Source organism: Diplotaxodon limnothrissa, linkage group LG4 (genome assembly GCF_057381915.1).
Source record: "Diplotaxodon limnothrissa isolate DT_005_m linkage group LG4, D_limnothrissa_male_GT1.1, whole genome shotgun sequence".
NCBI classification, from domain to species: domain Eukaryota; kingdom Metazoa; phylum Chordata; class Actinopteri; order Cichliformes; family Cichlidae; genus Diplotaxodon; species Diplotaxodon limnothrissa.
In genome coordinates this window covers 12671733-12689946 of record NC_140599.1, presented here as the reverse complement: position 1 = coordinate 12689946, position 18214 = coordinate 12671733, and the positions used below count along the sequence as shown (strand labels likewise).

General features: G+C 44.2%; 1 protein-coding gene across 3 annotated transcripts in view; it reads right to left on the bottom strand.

Annotated features, from left to right (window-relative positions):
• Positions 1–8824: 8824 nt before the first annotated feature.
• The window catches only part of tnrc18 (trinucleotide repeat containing 18), a 43459-nt gene continuing 34069 nt past the window's right edge, over positions 8825–18214 (bottom strand). For 2 of the 3 annotated variants that reach the window (XM_085351474.1, XM_085351475.1), the window contains exons 19-30: positions 17428–17882; positions 16868–17002; positions 16138–16279; positions 15928–16045; positions 15194–15269; positions 14898–15058; positions 14559–14671; positions 14004–14156; positions 11635–13394; positions 11295–11531; positions 11056–11130; positions 8825–10251 (exon numbers count right to left, since the gene is read on the bottom strand). In XM_085351474.1, the coding sequence (XP_085207600.1) occupies positions 10045–10251; positions 11056–11130; positions 11295–11531; positions 11635–13394; positions 14004–14156; positions 14559–14671; positions 14898–15058; positions 15194–15269; positions 15928–16045; positions 16138–16279; positions 16868–17002; positions 17428–17882 (3632 nt within the window). In that variant the 3' untranslated portion in view covers positions 8825–10044. Of the gene's footprint in view, positions 10252–11055; positions 11131–11294; positions 11532–11634; positions 13395–14003; positions 14157–14558; positions 14676–14897; positions 15059–15193; positions 15270–15927; positions 16046–16137; positions 16280–16867; positions 17003–17427; positions 17883–18214 lie in introns of all 3 variants that reach the window. The other variant, XM_085351476.1, reaches the window with a different exon arrangement.

The window sequence follows — 18214 nt, the reverse complement described above, 5'->3', positions numbered from 1 at the left end:
TAAAGTTAAAAGATTAAAACTGATAAAACAAGGTTTAAAAAGAGACTTTTCCATTTGATTACATTTTGTATGATGGATTATGTAGAAAAAGTAGAATTGGGCTGAAAGATCTATCGCTTTATCACCTATTCAGGTTGTAAATCGTGTTTTTAAAAAGTAACTAAGTAATTAATTACTTTTGAAAATAAGTAATCAGTAAAGTAACGGGATTACTTTTTGGGGAAGTAATCAGTAATTAGTTACTGATTACTTTTTTCAAGTAACTTGACCAACACTGGCAAGGGCTGGCTAGTTCAGCAGCATGGTCCATAGCTAATTTACTGTGATATTCACTGGGATGCTTTTAGTTTGCTAAAAAAAAACAAGCTTTAAATATAAGGTACTTTCCACAAAAGCTAAAGCTATATCTTTTTAAAGCATCTTTTAGTGCAACTCAACACTGAGCCATAAATACAGCTTAAGTAGGTGAGTCATGCCCACAGTTATCCTGAAAACAAATTCAGCTCTTGAGACCACAACATGTTTTTTTTCCTTACATTTTACAGCCAAAGCTAGCTTGGGCTTCTTAAACATCTGGAACCTTCTAGATTTTGTTTAGCTGTGTATAAAAATGCTTTTTCTTTAAAGATGTTTAAAGATATTTAATTATCAGAACAGGGAAGACAAATGTTGGATATACTGAAAAACTATCTGTTTCTTTCTGACTAATCTTTTCTTCTTGTTCAATTTTTCTCTGGTTTTTAACACCGTGTCCTTAAACAGTCCACAGAGCAAACCAAGCCAGAAAAAATGGTTTTCATTTTCAGTCCTCCCTTCCTGTGATCCTGCTCCAAAAATGGTAATTTTGCATTACGCCACAGTTATACCAGAGCTGCTTCAACATGAGAGCTAACTAAATAGATTTTTTGTACATATTCATTTCATTTATTTTAAAACTAAATGCAATGTTATTGAACGTGATGAGATAGAGTTTATAAACATTAAATTAATAGCAGTAATAAAAATCCTAACAGGCTTCAGTGTATCTATAGGACCACTGTGGTTCTTCGATTGTTTTATTAAAAATAATATAATAAATACATAAAATAATATAACAAATAGTAAAAAAAATTATATTAATTTCTGTCTCTCTTCCACGCCGTGTCTTTGTCCTGTCCTGAGCCTGGTTCTGCTGGAGGTTTCTTCCTTTTTAAAGGAAGTTCTTCTTTCCCACTGTCGACAAGTGCTTGCTCAATATATGACTGCTGTTATGATTATAAATAAATTGGCCGTAGGTGTGAGTGTGAGTTGCTGTCTGCTCTCTGTGTGAGCTCTCCGACAGATTGGAGATTTGTCCAGGGGGTACCCCACCTCTCGCCCTATGGCAGCTGGGACAGGCACCAACGATCCTGCAACCCTGAACTGGGTTAATGGAAAAAAATCTATTTAGTTAATTATTTCTATTTGCTTTATTTTAATTAAAACTTTATTTAAAAAGGAAGTCCGTTGAGATTAAAATGATTTTTTCAAGGGAAACGTGGCGAAAAAGGAACACGTCATTACACGATTAAATATAATAATGAACACACAAAACACAAAACACGCTCCCTTCGCTAGAAAAATACACTTCTTTATTTAGAAATGAGTAATTACAGTGTACTTCTTTTTGTTGCCTGGTAATAAAAACAAACAAAGAAAAGGAAGAGCTTGACACCAAGTAAACATACATTATTAATGTCACTCAAAACCACACGTACATTTTTTTGTTAGGCAACTTCTGGTCTTGCCAAGAATGTGTCATGCCTCTTTGTGTTTAAATCATCCTCATGGTTTGCTACGTAAAGAACAAACTGCACGTTGAGTCCCCCCCCCTTTAAAACTGCCATTTCTGTGTCTGTACGATCTCTCACGTGGGCCCTAACAACCTCCACCCATCATGAGGGTGAGGGCAGCCTGAACAGAATGTCGCCTAAGAGGCAAAACCCGGGGGGAAAACGCCCACAGCATCCACTCTGATTGCTTTGAGCCCACGATAACAAATGAGGGCAGACCAGCACATGGACATTTTTATGAACTCAACTCTTCTCTGGATTTTGGCACCTGGACCATTTGGAGGACGCTGCTGAGAGAGATTCTGCAAACTAAATCATCCCTCCCTCATTCTCCCTCCAAATGATGTCCTTCCCTCCTAATTACGAGGAGCTGGTTGTCTTTGGCTGGATTCAGCTGTCACATCATCAGCGGGCGCCACCTCGCCCTCGCGGCTACAATGGGACTGAGCTCACACTGCTTCTCCTGTATAAATACGCACAACGGCAGCTGCGTGTGTGTGAGAGAGTGAGAGACAAGTAAACATGCCTGAAATACAAAGCCTGTGATGTTTCATTCATTACACTGTCAGCATGAATAATAGATAGCTAATTGATATGCAGTAGACCACGCACGTGCACGCACGGCGCGCGCGCACACACTCTGCTACGTGGCTTCGCGCTCTGAACTAATATTTGTCTTTTCACATTCAGATTTACCACAAGAGGGAGAAGAACGAGAGACGCAGTGAGAGGAGATCAAACGCCAGAGAAAGCAAAGAATGCGCGCTCACAGACATGTCAGGTAAATCTGCACCACCCTGCAGCTCAGCAGGACTTCCACGCCGTTGGAGCTCTGCAGCTTTGCAAAAGCGTGAAACACGGAGTCACCTGAAGCACAATGAATCTGATCGGGAGTAATATATACATGTGTAATCAAGTCGTTACATATTTGGTAAACTCGTCGAGCTGATATGAGGGAAACATTGTGATTCAGGAGGGTTTGGGGCCACCTGATGACTGCACAGAAGTCAGAGGTTTACTCTGCTTTCCTCTGTTTTTCGTCTCCATCAACTTCTGAGATTAATACCAGATTTATTTATTTAAAATGCTAAAACCAGCTGGCTGACTGTATCTGTCAGCTGTGCAGAGCTGAAATGTACGTAGTGGAGCTTGGGAGATTTTTGCAGCTGAAAGCGGTGAGAGCGAGGCTGAAGAACCAAAGCAGGCACGTGATAGCGCTCTACAGGTCCATCCCTGTGTGGCTATTTAATGCGCTGCCTTGATGAAAATGATTATTGTAGCCACTTTAATGCCACGCAAATGTAAGAAACTCAGTGGCAGGTGTTAAAAAAAGTGAAGCTGTTCCTTTTCCGTTTGCGGCCATGAAGCAGAGCGACGACGGCACAGAGACGCAAGACATTTTGAGATGGAAGGGAAAAAAGCACAACTAAGAGAGGGGTGGAGGTAAGGAGGCGAAGCGCTTTGTTAGAGCTGGAACTGAAGGCAGAAATGTCCTTTTCTCTTTCACCAAAGAGAGCTGAAGGACAAACACAGAGTTCTGAAAGTCTGTGGGCAGACTCCAGTCTGAATAACAAGCCTTTCAAACTGTTGTGCTCAGCGTGCATTTGAACGCCCCCTCACTCAGATACCTGTCTCCTGGGAAACTGTGCGACACGCGCACACACACATAAATGCAAGGCTGCCTGAAGCTGAGGGAGGTGGGTGAGAGGGAGCAGGTTCAGAAGTAATGAGTTCAAAACGCTCACATACACAGATACACGCACACGCTTCTGCCCCCTGCACAAGCTGCAATGAAGCCTCGGCCAATAGAATGTTTCCATTTGTGTGCTGTTGTCCAATCAGAGCGCTACATGCTGACACACCCACAGGAAGGTGTGTATGGCAATGCAGTGTGTATTTAAGGATGCCTGGTACCTTTCTGTCTTGCCCTGTGTGTGTGTGTGTGTGTGTTATGCTGATGCCGGTCCTTAAGGGAAAGCAGAGAGGCGTCTGAACCCCTCTGACTGCTGCTCTCACCATGAAGCAGGGACACACACTCACTTCATGTCAGCAAAGATTTAATTACACGCTGACACACAGGAATTCAAAACACACACACACACACCTTTACCAGCTCTTTGAAAGCACAGTCATGAACGGTCAGCGGTGGAAAATGTGTCTCCTGTGGTCGTCTCTGCAGCTCAGTGGAGGAAGCTGGACTTTTCCTCCATTTTATCACAACCAACAGCTTCATTACTGGGCTGCCAAAATGGAGTCCTGATTGAGTCCACTATTGACTAAAGGAGCAGCGTGCACACGCACACACACTAAACAGGCACAGGAAAAAAGAACAACAAAAAGAGAGAAGAAGAAAAAAGAAAACAGAGCATGCCTGAAGATCCTTGCTGATTGACATACAACTGCAGATTGGGTGAAGGCAGAGTAGGACTTAAGCATACATGCAGCCCTTCAGCCATTTCTATCTTAACCTACAGTCTGAAAAACCAGAAAAGAACTCATATATACTGTCACCAGCCACTTATTAGCTACACCTGTTCACCTGCTTGTTAACACAAATGTCTAATCAGCCAGTCACATGGCAGCAAATCAGTGCAAAGCAGAATGGGGAAGAAAGGTGAGTTTTGGGATTTTTAATGTGGCCTGGTTGTTGGCGCCAGACAAGTTTATCTGAGTATCTCAGAAACTGCTGATCTACTGGGATCTACAGATGATGGTCTAAAAAAAAGAGGAAATATTCTCTGGTTGACGTCAGAGATCAAAGGAGAACAGCCAAACCGCTTTGAGCCAATAGGAAAGAACAGTAACTCAAATAACTATTTGTTACAACCACAGTTTGCAGAAGAGCATCTCTGAATACACAACACATCAAACGCTAAAGCTGATTAACTACAACCGCAGAAAACCAACACCGGATGATGCTCCTGCAAGCCACGAACAGCAAACTGAGTCTATAGTTCATATAGCAAAGTTGGACAGTAGAAGATTGGCTGAGTCTCCATTTCTACTGCGACATTCAGATGGCTGGCAACCAAATTGAGCTCTACATCCATCCATTCTCTGACAGTTCTTCTTCCATTTTTTCAAATGATCCACTTGAACTCCACAGAGCAATCAAACTGCACCAGTGTTTGAGTGTTTTCGGGGTGGATTTTTCGTCTCCCCCCCCTCTTTAAAAACAAGGAGCTCAAACTCTTGCATGGGCTACACTGTAGGCTCTATGGATTCGTTGCAGAAGTATAACTCATGCATTACTCAGTCTCAATGTGTGTGCAAGAGATTAAAAGCAACGAGATGGAAGTGGAGAATATAGGTGGGGAACACATAATGGGGGAACCTTGGCAACTAACTAACCTGCCAGCATGTGATGGGCAGCAAGTGGAACATGAATTGCTTTTTTTTTTGTTTTTGTTTTCAGTGGTGTTTCCAAATATGTGCAATCAAAAAGCAGCAGAATTAGAGGGAAAAAATGTTAAAGGTACAGTGTATAAAATCTCACTACTAGATGTCAGTAGATTGCAGATTGCAGTCAACTAAGTTTTGTTTTCTTACCCCTCTAATTTAAGTGCATAATCCTATCTAAGGTGGCCACTGTAGGACAAACATGGTTTAGTCACAATATTACATTTAGATTGTATCGCATAATTACCACGGGTTGCCGTCGTGTTTCTATTACTGTTTGTGTAAAAAACAAAAAACAAAAAAAAAAACAGTATTTCAATAATATCAGCACTCAGCAGATAACCAGAAATTTAAAAAATTAAATATTTTTATTATTAGTTTTTATTAAAAACTCAGGCCACTGTTTATCTGTAGGGAGTGTACTCTGGAGAAACGTGACTCTGCATCAGATCTGTCCTGGATTATTTTGCTATCTGGGTAGGCCATCAGCCCACCGTTTACCTCAGGTGTCAATATGCCAGGTAAAAAGCATTCATGTCTATTTACCACGGAGGAGGCTGTAAAACTATGGGAAAGGACTCCAATACTGATACTGAACTGGTATCGATGGTGGTGAAAGAGGTACAGAGGTGAGTTGTTGAGGACATCCTGAATGTTTCTGTGAGTAAATGCCGCTGTTAGTAAAACTTTCTTTAAAGTGGATGTTAGCAAAAAATACTTGATGTGAGAATGTAATCAAATCACTCGAGCCTAACCTGAACTGTGATGTCCCTTTTGGCCACCGTATTCAAGATGGCGGGACAACATGGCAGCTTCCACGAAGCAGTGCCTGTTGCTATGCTTTGTAAATGAACTAAGTTTCTAAAAATGAATCAATTTGTCGGAAAACATTAAACAGCTCCAGAACACGAGCGTCTGCACCTTTAGTCAAATGAAAAACACTGTTTTCAAATCAGAGAGTCAGAGACATACAGTTCCATCTGTTTATTGATTGCCTATAAAATATTGAGTTACTAAAACAATTTCAAAGAAACACTGATAAACGTGGTTGCTGTCTGTAAAAAAAGAGAAAAAAAAGAACAGTTCCTTACACATACAGTATAGGGTGACAGAATATATCAGGTTTCAGATTTCTCTCTAAAATGTATTCTTTTTGCATTTTTTACAAGATTAGACATGTGTACAAAGTATATTCTGATAGCTTTTTCTCCCCCCGACAGTGAAGGATCATTTACAAAACTTAGATGATTTTTCTATTTATTTTCAAAATAATCTTTTCTGTAACAGGACGATAACGATACTGAAGGAACAGCAGACGAAGAACCAGCCTCCAGTCCACCTCTCTCTCTCTCTCTCTCTCATTCTCTCTTTTGCTCGCTCTCTCCCATTCCTCTCTCTCTCTAGCAGCTAGCTCCCAGTGCCAGTCAGCAGTATTGCTTGAGAGGCGTGGACGATTGTTCAGAGAGGGGAAGCCGGGGGGGGGGGGACAGAAACGTGCAAAAAAAAAAAAAAAAAAGGGTGTGGGGGTGTGGAGGGGGATGCAAAAAAGCAATCACAGCAAATAATCAAGTACAAAGCCGAAATAAGACAAACGATGATAAACAGAACATATACAAAGTCAGACCCTTAAAATGTATGACCAAAAAAATAAAAACAAAAAGAAAAATTGAAGGCGAAACGGGGAATAAGTGTGTGTCTGTGTTTGTGTTCGACCCTGTATGAAGGCCTAAGGCTGGGCTTTGGATGGAGATTTGGGGGGGCAAATAGAGATTGGAAGGCAATAAAACACACCTTTAAGGGTTACAAGGGTGTGTAAGAGTGTGTGTGTGTGGTGACAGCAGGAGATAAGAGCTTGATGTCTTATCAGTCTCCTTACCTCTGTCCTTCACACACACACACACACACACACACGCACACACAGACACACACAGAGAAAAGTGCTTGAGCAGCTCCAGGGGTAAACAAACATTCATAACGGGCACTTTAATACGGAGCTTGTTCACTCTGCAAACACCGGTGCGACCTGTGTATCCACGATGCTCCCACACATCCAAACGCCAACGAGCCGAGACACTTTCGGCCTGCCTGTCATTTAAAAACGTTTATCTGCGGAAATGCATCGAGTTTTAGTCTGAAATGAACCGACAGGAGCAGGTGGGGCTTTAGCAGATAAGATGTTAGCAATCTCAGAAAGTGGCACATGGACTCACTCTGTACCCGATTCATTTTTTTTTAAATACCAATAAACTAGCAGCACATTATCAAACTTTCTCTTTTACTCTGTGGCTATCACATCTGGATTATATATATATATATATATATATATAAATGCATATGGAATTGTTACTGTGCTGGCACTGCTGCCACATTAACAACAGGGACATGTGGGGTTGTCCTCCAGAGTGACTTAAAACATGATATATAGGGTACGATAAAAATTAGACAAATCTAGACATAAGAGCTCAACAAGAGTAGAAAATATTAAACCTATTGAATATCAACAAGACAATTTTTAAACTCTGCAGCAAAGCAGAGAGGGCAACATGTTTAAAACCTACATGTTTATACAGCATACAGCTACCATACACTGCATGTATACATACACTGATATACTGTATGCAGAAGATACGGTTATATCCAATACAAATTATACACAACAAAGTAAGTCTGTTAAGAGCTCCGGGTCGGTTGGATAGGTTGCAAAACCAAAACACGATCATAAAGAAGGCGTTTTCCCAGCAGACTGGGAGCATATCTGATTATTCCTCCTGAAGGTGCAGGACTTGGGGGGGAGGGGGGGGGGGGGTGTAAAAGATTTGGCGAATTATCATCATCATCATCATAAGGCCTGGGAGAGTAAGGCCTCTCAAAATGCTCACAATCCTGAGCACGACATTCAACAGTCTCCCACTAAAAAACGGTGAAACGAGGCACACAGAATTAACAAAAAAAAAAAAACAACAACGTCAAAACAAGACGAATGTGTCGCTGCTTGTTTCTGACGGGGGAACGGTGGCGTGCAGAGAAGAGACGGTGACAGCGGCGGGAGTTTTTTTTTTTTTGGGGGGGGGTAGTAAATACTTTAAGAAAACATACAAGACTCTCCTCTGCAGCGGAGCTCATTCAAAGTGCACTCTTGTTAAAGATGATTGCTTGGAGGGCAAAATGTGATTAAAGAGGCTAAAACGATGAACATCCATAAAACAGCGGAAGCAAAAGTAAAAAATAAAATAAGATGCATCCAAGCGCAGGACATTTGGAGGTTGCAAACGCTGCAGACTGCGGAAGAGGAGTGTTAAAACTGAATTATGTTGATCTAACGAGCTGGCAGCTCCATGGCGAATATCAGAGGCATGACCTTGATGCTTCTCAGACCGGCTGCAGCGCTCACAACCCTAAATAAAAAAACAAAACCAAAAAAAAACAAAGGAGGAGGGAAAAAAATCCACCCATTGGGAATCCTGCACTGCTGATACATTAGCTTATATCGTGCAGTACATTCACAGATCTCCTTTTTCATCAAGTGTTGTGGTTTATTTTTTTCTTGGTTACCCGTTTTGTTTGTAAAGTAAAAAGAGAGGTGGCCTACATTTCCCAGGATGCTTTTATTTAAAAAAAAAAAATATCCAGACAGGCCTTTAAGGCACCACATCTCATGTCTGCGCCTCCTTTGGGGTCCACTTCTCCAAGCGTTGAAACAAAGCGGGCAAACAACAAAATGCAGCACACTTCCACAGCAGCTGCTTTTGTTTTCTAGTGTTTGCGTGTTTTCGGGGTGGATTTTTCGTCTCCCCCCCTCTTTAAAAACAAGGAGCTCAAAGATGAAAATGAGAAGTGCTTTTAATAGTACAAGATCCTTCCTCTCTCTTTAGCCTGAGTCTCTGAGGGAGCAGGAAGTTTTTAGAAGCACACGGGCAGTTTTGTCTGCCCAAGTTAGGATTGTCAAGGGGGATTGTGTGGAAGGAGGAGGGGCGTTTAAATTAAAGACAGATAGATTTTTAAGTGTTTTTTTTTTTAGGTGCTCTCTGGTAAGGAGGAGTCTACCTCTCTCTGTGCATCTCCTTCTCTCTTTGTCTGTCGCTCCTGCTGTTCTGTAGATACATTTATATAACTGTAACATGACTGTAACATCACCACAGCAACATAATCACAACATCACACCAGCGGGGTCCGTCTGTCCGTTTAGCCGGAGCGTGTGTGGGTGGGTGGGGGGCAGGTTTGGGGGTGGACAGACTGACACAGGCCTGCATCTCCTGCATCTTCATTCACAGTTCATTAAAGCTTCTTGACTGTTTACCTCTTTAGAAAAAAAGTACTTGGACATAAATCTATTAGATGAAAATAAAAACACTCATTATTGTCCTCTATATAACTGTGTCACATGGCGTCTGTATTTACATTGCTTTTGTGCACGTGTGAGCGTACGTGTGTCTCTTTAGACAGGGTGCATTTACTTGTAAAAGGAGACCGAAGTGTTCATGCGTGTTTGAAAAGCTTTCCCATGAACACAACAAGGAAAACAGAAGCGTGTTCATGACGTTCGTGTGTGCAAATGTTTCAAGAGACGCGTTTCTTCTAATACTGTCTACATAGTGTCTCCAGTTTCTGTAGTAGTAGCTGTTCATGACTGTCTTCTTAATTTTTTGCTTTTTTTTGTTTTACTTAAAGTGTTTCAGAGCAGTTCTGTTCATGGAGTCTGTGAAAAGATCCACCGCCAGTGAAAATCAGTGATTTGACAGGTTGGGTACTGACTCCTTCCCAGTGAGGTCCAAAGTAAGCCGGGTCACAATTTGGTTTTATCAACTCGTAGTGAGTTTCTCTTTTCTTTTTTTTTTTAGCAGATGACTGGAACTCCATCGGTGTTGAAGATCATCCCCGTGGTGGGTTCGTAGGTGCCGGCCAAGTAGTAGAGGTCCTCGCTGTCGGCGTAGCGGCGAGTGTGGGTCATCTGCTCGTACTCCTCCACGCTCACCACCAGGCACTTGTGGCTGACCGTCTGCACGTCGTTCTCGTCGCTGTGAGACGACTGGTAGAGGGCGCGCTGCGACAGACACAGGCTGTGTTTACTGCTTTTGTAGCCCACATTCATCAGACAAGTCAACACTAACACATAAATGGTAAATAACAACAAAGGCTCATCACCCTGACTGAAGAAAACGAGCCACTACTTCTACAGCTAAGAGCCCAAGAATCAAATACTTGTCCGTTATTGAGTTCAGCAGTGGCTCATGCTAGACTTAAGGGTTAAGACTCTACAATAATAGAGAGAAAACCTTAACAATCAGACCGTTTGAGCAAGTATTTTGTGACAGCGGGAAGGAGAAACTCCCTTTTGACAGGAAGAAGCCTCCTAGAGGACCCAGCTCAGGGAGGGGGAGCCATCTGCCGTGACGGTGAGTTATTATATAACTTGTCTTTTCTTTCTAGTGCCATTTTATTTTGTCCTAAAAAAACGATTATTATTGATCTCTCAGTTACAGTGAGGTAGCAAAGAAAGTTAGTGTTAGCATGCTAGCTAAAATGGACTAGCTTTGGGATTACAGCTGGTGTTAAACATTGTGTTCTGGCTAATACAGATCGGCAGTGGCTCAAGACTAGCATGCAAAACATGTAGCAAGACCAAATAGTAGTGAATTTTTTTTTATAGAAAGTTATTTTATTACAAATAAGAAAGAACACTGTATGAAGTTTTCCTTTTCCAACCAACAGGATTATTTATGGCTGTATTCAGTTGTATTTTTCCTGGTTGTGAATCCATTTAAGTACACTTTGTCAGTTTGCCCATACTGGAATAAGCAGCAGTAGAATATGAAGTCTGAAGTTCAGAGATAAAACTTTTCCTCACCTCCATAAAGTCTTTCCTCTGGATGGAAGAGTGCAGAGCTGCTGGTAAAGACTGACCGCATATCTGATCCCAGTTCTGCAGAGGAAGCAATCTTACACTTAGGACACAAAGCTGGAAGCTCCTCAAACACTTACACATTTTTATAAACCTCTATATAAAAAAGAAAAGAAAAAAAGTGTAGTACATTAACGCTGTCTTTCTTTATAAACCTTTGATCAGTGTTGAGCACAAACTTCTACCTTCTTGTCTGTGAGTTTCTTGCCGGGGTTCGTCTCCTCTGGATGATAGAACCAGTTGACCCTGACCACCATGTTGCTGCCCCAGGACTCCCACATGCTCTGGATGCGACCGATGAAGGGCAGGTTGGGGCGGCCGGCGGACAGGAACACTGCACAGTCCCCGATGCGGATCATTTCTCTGCCACGCACAATGGCTTTGTAGAAGAGCTTCTTTGCCTTGCCCTTCATACCGCGTCTCTGGAGGGGCCACAAAGGACATGTTGGTCACAGAGTGAAAAGAGCGATATCTACATTTCATTAATTTTTTTCCTACATGATAGAAAAAGATTTTTCTCCTCACCTGAGTGGGTTTCCCAAACCACTTCCAGAGCTGTCGTGCAGGAAGGAAAGCTGAAATTTTGGGCCTGTTCTCCACACTTGGAAGCCTCTGACGTTTAGCCAGCTCCTTAGTCGTGGGAAGGTGGACCCCCTCTCTCCTCTTTGGCCTCCCCGCTTTCCCCTCTCCTCCACTGGGCTTTGGTTTTGGAGGACGACCCCTTTGTCCGGAGCCCTTTCCGGTGGCTGGCTTAGCCGGTTTAGAGGGAGCAGGAGCAGCAGCTGTTGGAGAGGTTGAAGGGGAGGGAGACTGCGGTGGTGGAGACAGTTCTTCCTCCTCCATTTTCACCTCAACCTCTTTCTTCACCTCCTCTTCCTCCTCTTCTTCTTCTTTTGCTTCTTCTTTAGGTTTATCTTGTTCTGGAGGCTTCTGGACTGAGGCTGGTGGAGGTGTAGGAGTCCTCTCTTCATCTGAGCTGCAGGAGTCGTCGTCAGTCGACGAAGATGATGATGAAGATGACGATGAGGAAGAAGATGAGGAAGAACCAGAGCAGGATGAAGACGATGAAGAGCAGCTTGAGGTGCATTTCTTCTTCTTCTTCTTGATTTTCCCTTTCTCTCCTTCTTCCTCCGAGTCTGAGCTGCTGCTGCTCTGAGATTCCTCTTTCATCTTTCTTCCCTCCCTCTTCTCCACCTCCTTTTTCTCCTCCTTTTTACCTTTCTCCTCTCTTGTGTCCACCTCCTGTCCTCTACCTCCACGACTGTCTGCCTTCTCCTTAGCCATCATTGGAGCTTTGTAGGTTGAGTCCTTGTCTGGCACACCAGTCTCACTACCCGGAGCTCTCACTTTAGGCTTTAGTAGCTTTTGATTGGCTGTGGCTGTGCTAATGGGGGTGTGGTCTCGCCTAACTTCACGACCTTCCAGCAACATCAGAGCCTTCGTCTTCTTAGTTTTAGGGGAGGTGACTCCTTCGTGGTCAAGCTTCACGAGGGGCTCTGCGGAGAGAGACTTCCGCCTCACATCACCCTGCCCAGAGCTGGTCTTGGGCCTGGAGATGGAGCTCGGCCTGGACGACAGCTGGTCGGACGGCATCTTGATTTTAGGTCTGGGAGCCGAGGATGACGATATTGAAGATGATGATGAAGGTCTGGGAGTCAGAGAAGAGCTGGTTTTGCCTGCTGACAGCCTAGAAATGGGGCTGGGCATGAGTCCCGAGCTTAGGCTGGGTCTAGAGCTGCTGTGATGGTCTGAGGAGGGTTTGGTTTTAGGCGAGGAACTAGAAGTAGGTCTGGGTGTGGATGACGCAGCAGGCTTGGATGCAGTAGACGAAGCAGTTATACTGGGCCTAGACATTGGCCTGTTTGCAGTAGGACTGACATTGCTGTTATTCTCCCTCTCTCTGCGCTGGCTGTTGTACGAGCTGAGGTTTGGCTCGCTGTACAGATCCACAGTCAGGACCTTACCGTAGGTGGAGGGGTAGAGCGAGGGAGGGAGAGAACGAGCTGCTTTAGAAGCTGGAGGCTGCGCCGGACTGCTCTTCCTGGGCACTGGACTGGAAAGCGTAGGGCTGCTTGTTGGGGATGTAGCGGAGCTCTTTCGGCCTGGTTTTGTTTGGGTTCCCAGTGTTGGCCGGGATGCAGGGCGGGGTTTCTCCTGAGCTGGTTTCTGGACAGAGGAGGGTCGCTCCTGGGCGGGCTTGGCTGGAGCCTGGGGTCTTTCAACTGGCTGGGTGGAGGAAGGTGGAGGATCAGCTTTCTCGCGACCGTCTGAGTTCATGGAGCTCTCTGTGGGGAAAAGAGGAAAAACAATACAAATGTAATTTTATTTCCTGCTTTACTCCGCATTTGCTGACATTTCCATTGTGTGGCTTCGTGACTTTTGTGGTCTGCAGCTCGTCATGCTGAGCAGAGTAGACAGATCAGCAAGCAAACGTTTCTAAAATGAAAATATTACATCTAAGAACTGCTTACCCAGTCAAAACGTGGCAGCGTCAGCAAATCGGACAAGCGGTGTGCTTTTTATTACAGTTAAAGCTACAGGCTGCGAGCTTCACAGAACAGCACAGCAGCAGTTTCAGTAAATTCATTAAACTGACATCAGAGATGACACACATGGTCAAACTAGAGATGTCTGACACTTCTGAACCTCAAGCTATTTTTGCTGGTTCTGTTGTTTTAAAAACGTGACTCATCGAAAGTGGCCTCTCTCATAAATGCAGAAAGAAACCACACAGAAGTGTTTCTGTTATTATCTCTGATAAACAAAAAGTCTCAAGCATGTAAAAATGTACGCAGAGACATTCAGCTTTGGGAATAAAAGTTTTCTATCAGAGTAAAGCAGAAAGTTGAGGAGTTCGAGACAATGTGATGGTATTAGTACTTTGTTTGGCTCACCTGGTTTGGGTTTGGGTTTGCGACCAGGTTTTCCCTTGATCTTGGGTGTGGTCTCCTCTGGCTTTGCTCCCGCCTCTTTACCCTCTTTGCTGCATTTGCGGACCCTCCTCCTGGAACAGCTGGCCACGAGCAGAGCCGGGGATGGTTCGGCACCTTTACAGAAGAAGACAAGGGTTTAAAGTTTGTGCTTTTCACACTTTTAATAATGAATGCAGGAGATTTCAGGGGGCTGGGGGCTCATGTTGGTTGTCTGCAATGTGCAAACTGGGCTAAGATGTTTAGGATACTGTTATGTATGAGCATACACTCTACTGTCTTCATCCCCTCAGGAAGTGTTGGAAGCACCTTGCTTATTACAAGTTCCCAAAGAGAAACACGGGGATTAGGACTCAGTGATCATTAAATATGTTCAGTTTTTTTAGGGAGCAATGTGCTTCATGGTCCCCGTTTTTCTCACTGCTCCCCTTTACTCCCCCTTCTCATTCTCCAAGACTAATCTGAGTGTCTCTGGTGCTAAACCTTTCACACTGTGTTGTGTGCATATTTCGTGCTCACAGTGGATCTTGTAGTCTGGCGGCAGCAGTCTGATGTGTGAGAGAGGGATGCGGCCCGTGTCGCCATCGTCAAACTCCACCGTGATGAGATCGTCATTCTCATCGATGTCTGAACTTCCTGTTTGGAAGAAACGAAAATGCGCAGGTCAGCAGGAACGATTGTATCTGGTTAGATTAGATTAAAAAGGGCTGATGTAGCATGTTTCGATCTGAAGTCAAGAACAGAATCCAGACCAGTTACGTTTCCTTTACAATCTCCAAGACAGTAACATCCCTACAATGAAAGTGCAGCTCTGCTAAGATCGTTTGCATTTGTTTGTGCTGCTGGCAACAATGTAACTTGCTTATGAATCCTATCATTGAAGTGGTGGCTGTTTGTGCTCTTGTCGCACCGTTGACAACAGTGCCGGGGTAAAGACAGCGGTACTGCTGGCTCCAGTAGGCAGCGATGCGGGTGCCCTCAGGGAGATAGCGCACGGATGGAGGCTTCACATCAATGATCTGTACACACAGAAGTAGGAACTCTTATATGGCAAGCTAAAGCATCAAACTATTTCATACTTCCCTTTGCATATGAACACAATACTTTTATTTTTGCTACTCTTTACACCTCACATATTTCACATAGATACTCACAGCCTCCTGGAGTAGTTGTTCCAAGCAGTAGATGTGCGGTCGGTTTCCTCGCTCCCCCTCCACCACCACACTGTATCTGTGGGAAAAGGGGAGTTGGTCAAAAGCTTGGGGTCATCGAGCAAGGGTCATTGCTTTAAACAACACTGTCAGACAGTCTCCTGAGCCACAGCAGCGTTCTTGGTAGTGTGAGTGGTCTCTTTGTCAGAACCAGAGCTTAGGCCATATCTTGATAGAGCTTGAAGTGTAGCAGATAGAGGAACCCACTCTCTTTACTATTGTTTTCACTTTGTGTGAGTGTCATTGTGGCAAAATGTGGTTTTGGTGGTACTTATTTGTAGCAAGAACAACCACAGGGTCAAAAATATCTGTCTAACATAACCATACAGGATCCAAATTAACACAGATGTGAAATTTCATGTCGACAGTGGGAGTGGGTCAAAAATTCATCAGTGAAATGTCATGTTTTTCCATGTTTGTGTGAATGCATGTGTGTGGTTAAAGCAGGGGCTGTCAAACATAAGGCCTGAGGGCAAAAATTGGCCTGGTAAAGATCCCAATTCGGGCCACTGGACGACTTTGGAAAACGTGATGGACAGCATGAACTTTTAGGCTTTTCTTGTGTTTACAACTTTTACTGAGAAAGCTCGCTTCAAACTTTTATGCTAAGCTAAGAAGGTGTTCAAACGTGTCACATGTTTTTCCCTCTACTTACAAGTCTGCTAATGCGTACTCACATGTCAGGGGAGTGTACAGTGTTCACATGTCCTGCATACAGTAGCTGGTCGTCCATCGGGATCAATACTCTGAGTCCGTCCACCAGAGAGTCCTTATCTAGCACACACTGCACTGGAGCTGAACACAACACCACCCCAAACAGTAATAAATATACATGCTATCATTTTAGCATGTGTGACAATCTGAGGTTCGAGTCTGCGGGCACTGACCGGGAGTCGAGGCACTCTCTGACACACTGCTGCTTCGTGCTGGGAGGAGTTCGTCCTCGCTGAAGCTGCTGTCTTGGTTGTGTTCGAAGTCTTCGTCTGCCGCCATGCTCTCCATCAGCCGGCTCACCGCACCCCTGGAAGGCTGCAACACAAACAAGCAGATTTGATTAGATTCCCAAAAAACCGTGATGATGTTATTTTCCTTACAATCAAATTATTGTGGAACAAGAGTGATTCCCCCTGCGACACAGTGGCTTTTCTACTTAATGTTGACTTGTGGCACTCCACCAAATCACCAGGCTGACACACCACAAATGAACTTTTCACACACAAACAGTAGCATATTACAACACTTATGCTGTCGAATAAACGATCTCCACCAGCACAAAGAGCCCTGCACACACTTCTGCTTCCTTTTCCAAGGCAAACTCAAGTTTTGTCTGGCGGCAGATGGTGAGAAATACAACACTTTGGCAGAAATCACACAATTAGGTTTACTCTTTCCCCTCAGTAACAAAACAAAAGTGTTAAATCCAACACAAGCTATTAGTTTGTTTCTGAAGACCTTTTGATACTGTACAAACACACACACACACACACACACACACACACACACCAAGCCTCAAAGTACCTTTTGCACTATTAGGTCCAATAACTTTAAAGATCTGGCTTTGTCCTTGTCAGCATAATTAAGTTTGCATCTTTGCAGCAAATTTATCATCATACTGACCTCTCTGGCTTTGGTCTTGGGTTTTGGTTGACTCTTACGTGCCAGGCTGAGGCTCAGCGGTGCAGGGCTGTCTGTGACTGGACTGCACAGAGTGGACGGGCTCACAGGCAGAGGAGAGTCCTTCAGCTTCTTTTTCTGTTTTTACAACACAGTTAAAAACATGCATATGAATAAATTATGTCACCGAGGCTCTGTTGGGCAGAATCACATTGTGTACACACACACACACACACACACACACACACACACACACACACACGGGGGGGAGGGGTGCATCCAAGCCGCCTGCAGTCGTCCTTTCTTGTCAGCAACACGCCACAGACAGCAGGGGAGTGCTGCAATGACTGAAGTAAAGGAAACCCTGCTGGCGCTCTGACATACACTCCTAAACACACACACTAGCAAACATTGCAATAGAAAAAAAGGATGCGAGGGAGCAGGAGTCTGAACAAGGGGGCGAAAAGATAGTAGAAAAGATGTGGAGTGAGAAGAGAGGGGGAAAAGGTGTGATTTTGCTGTTCAGTCTGAGCCGGTAACAGCTCAGTGACTTCTTGACATACTTTCACCACGTCTTTCCCGTCTCTGCTGGGCTGAGTGGGCTTCGGTCTGGAGACGGCCTTCGGTGTGAGCGGTGGGGCTGAGCTGGTGGAGGAGGACGAGGAGCTCTGACTGGTGGAAGGGGTGGAGGCTGAAACCGTGGCATCGTGGAGAAAAATCCTCTCGCTGCGTCGGCGGTTCCAGCCCTCATCCTCGCTGAAACCTCCGAACCCAGAGCTGCTGGCGAGGTCTAAACTAAATCTCCGGGGTGAGCGAGGCGTAGGGCGTAATTTGGGCAGAGGTTTGCGTTTGACTTGCAGCGCCTCGTCTCGCTTGGTGGGGCTACTCTGGTCAACGCGGCGGGTCGCTGGTGGCAAAAGGGGGAGCTCGGGGGCGGAGCGTTTTCCGTGCAGCAGAGAAGGGAACTTCCTTAACCGCACGTCCGAGCCAGAGTCTGACCACTCACACTCTGTTGAACCTGTAGGAGGTGAGGAGAGGGTCATATGATGGTAAAAACTCTTCCTATGTATCTCTCGCACATGCATAAAACTAGACTCCTCCCATAAACATCCAGTCATTAACGAACTGAAGTGGTAGATTGCCTGAAATCAATAACTCTGTGAATAGGAGTATTGATCAGTTTGAAACTAATACATAAGGGTGAATCGTTACACACACCCTTGCTGTGACAATTAGAAATGAATTAAAATTTAACCTTCAATCAATAAGAAAATCCTGAACGAATGCTCAGGTGGTGAATCTGCTCAACCACAAAAAAACCACAATAGAGTTAAAGGCCATCGGGGGAAT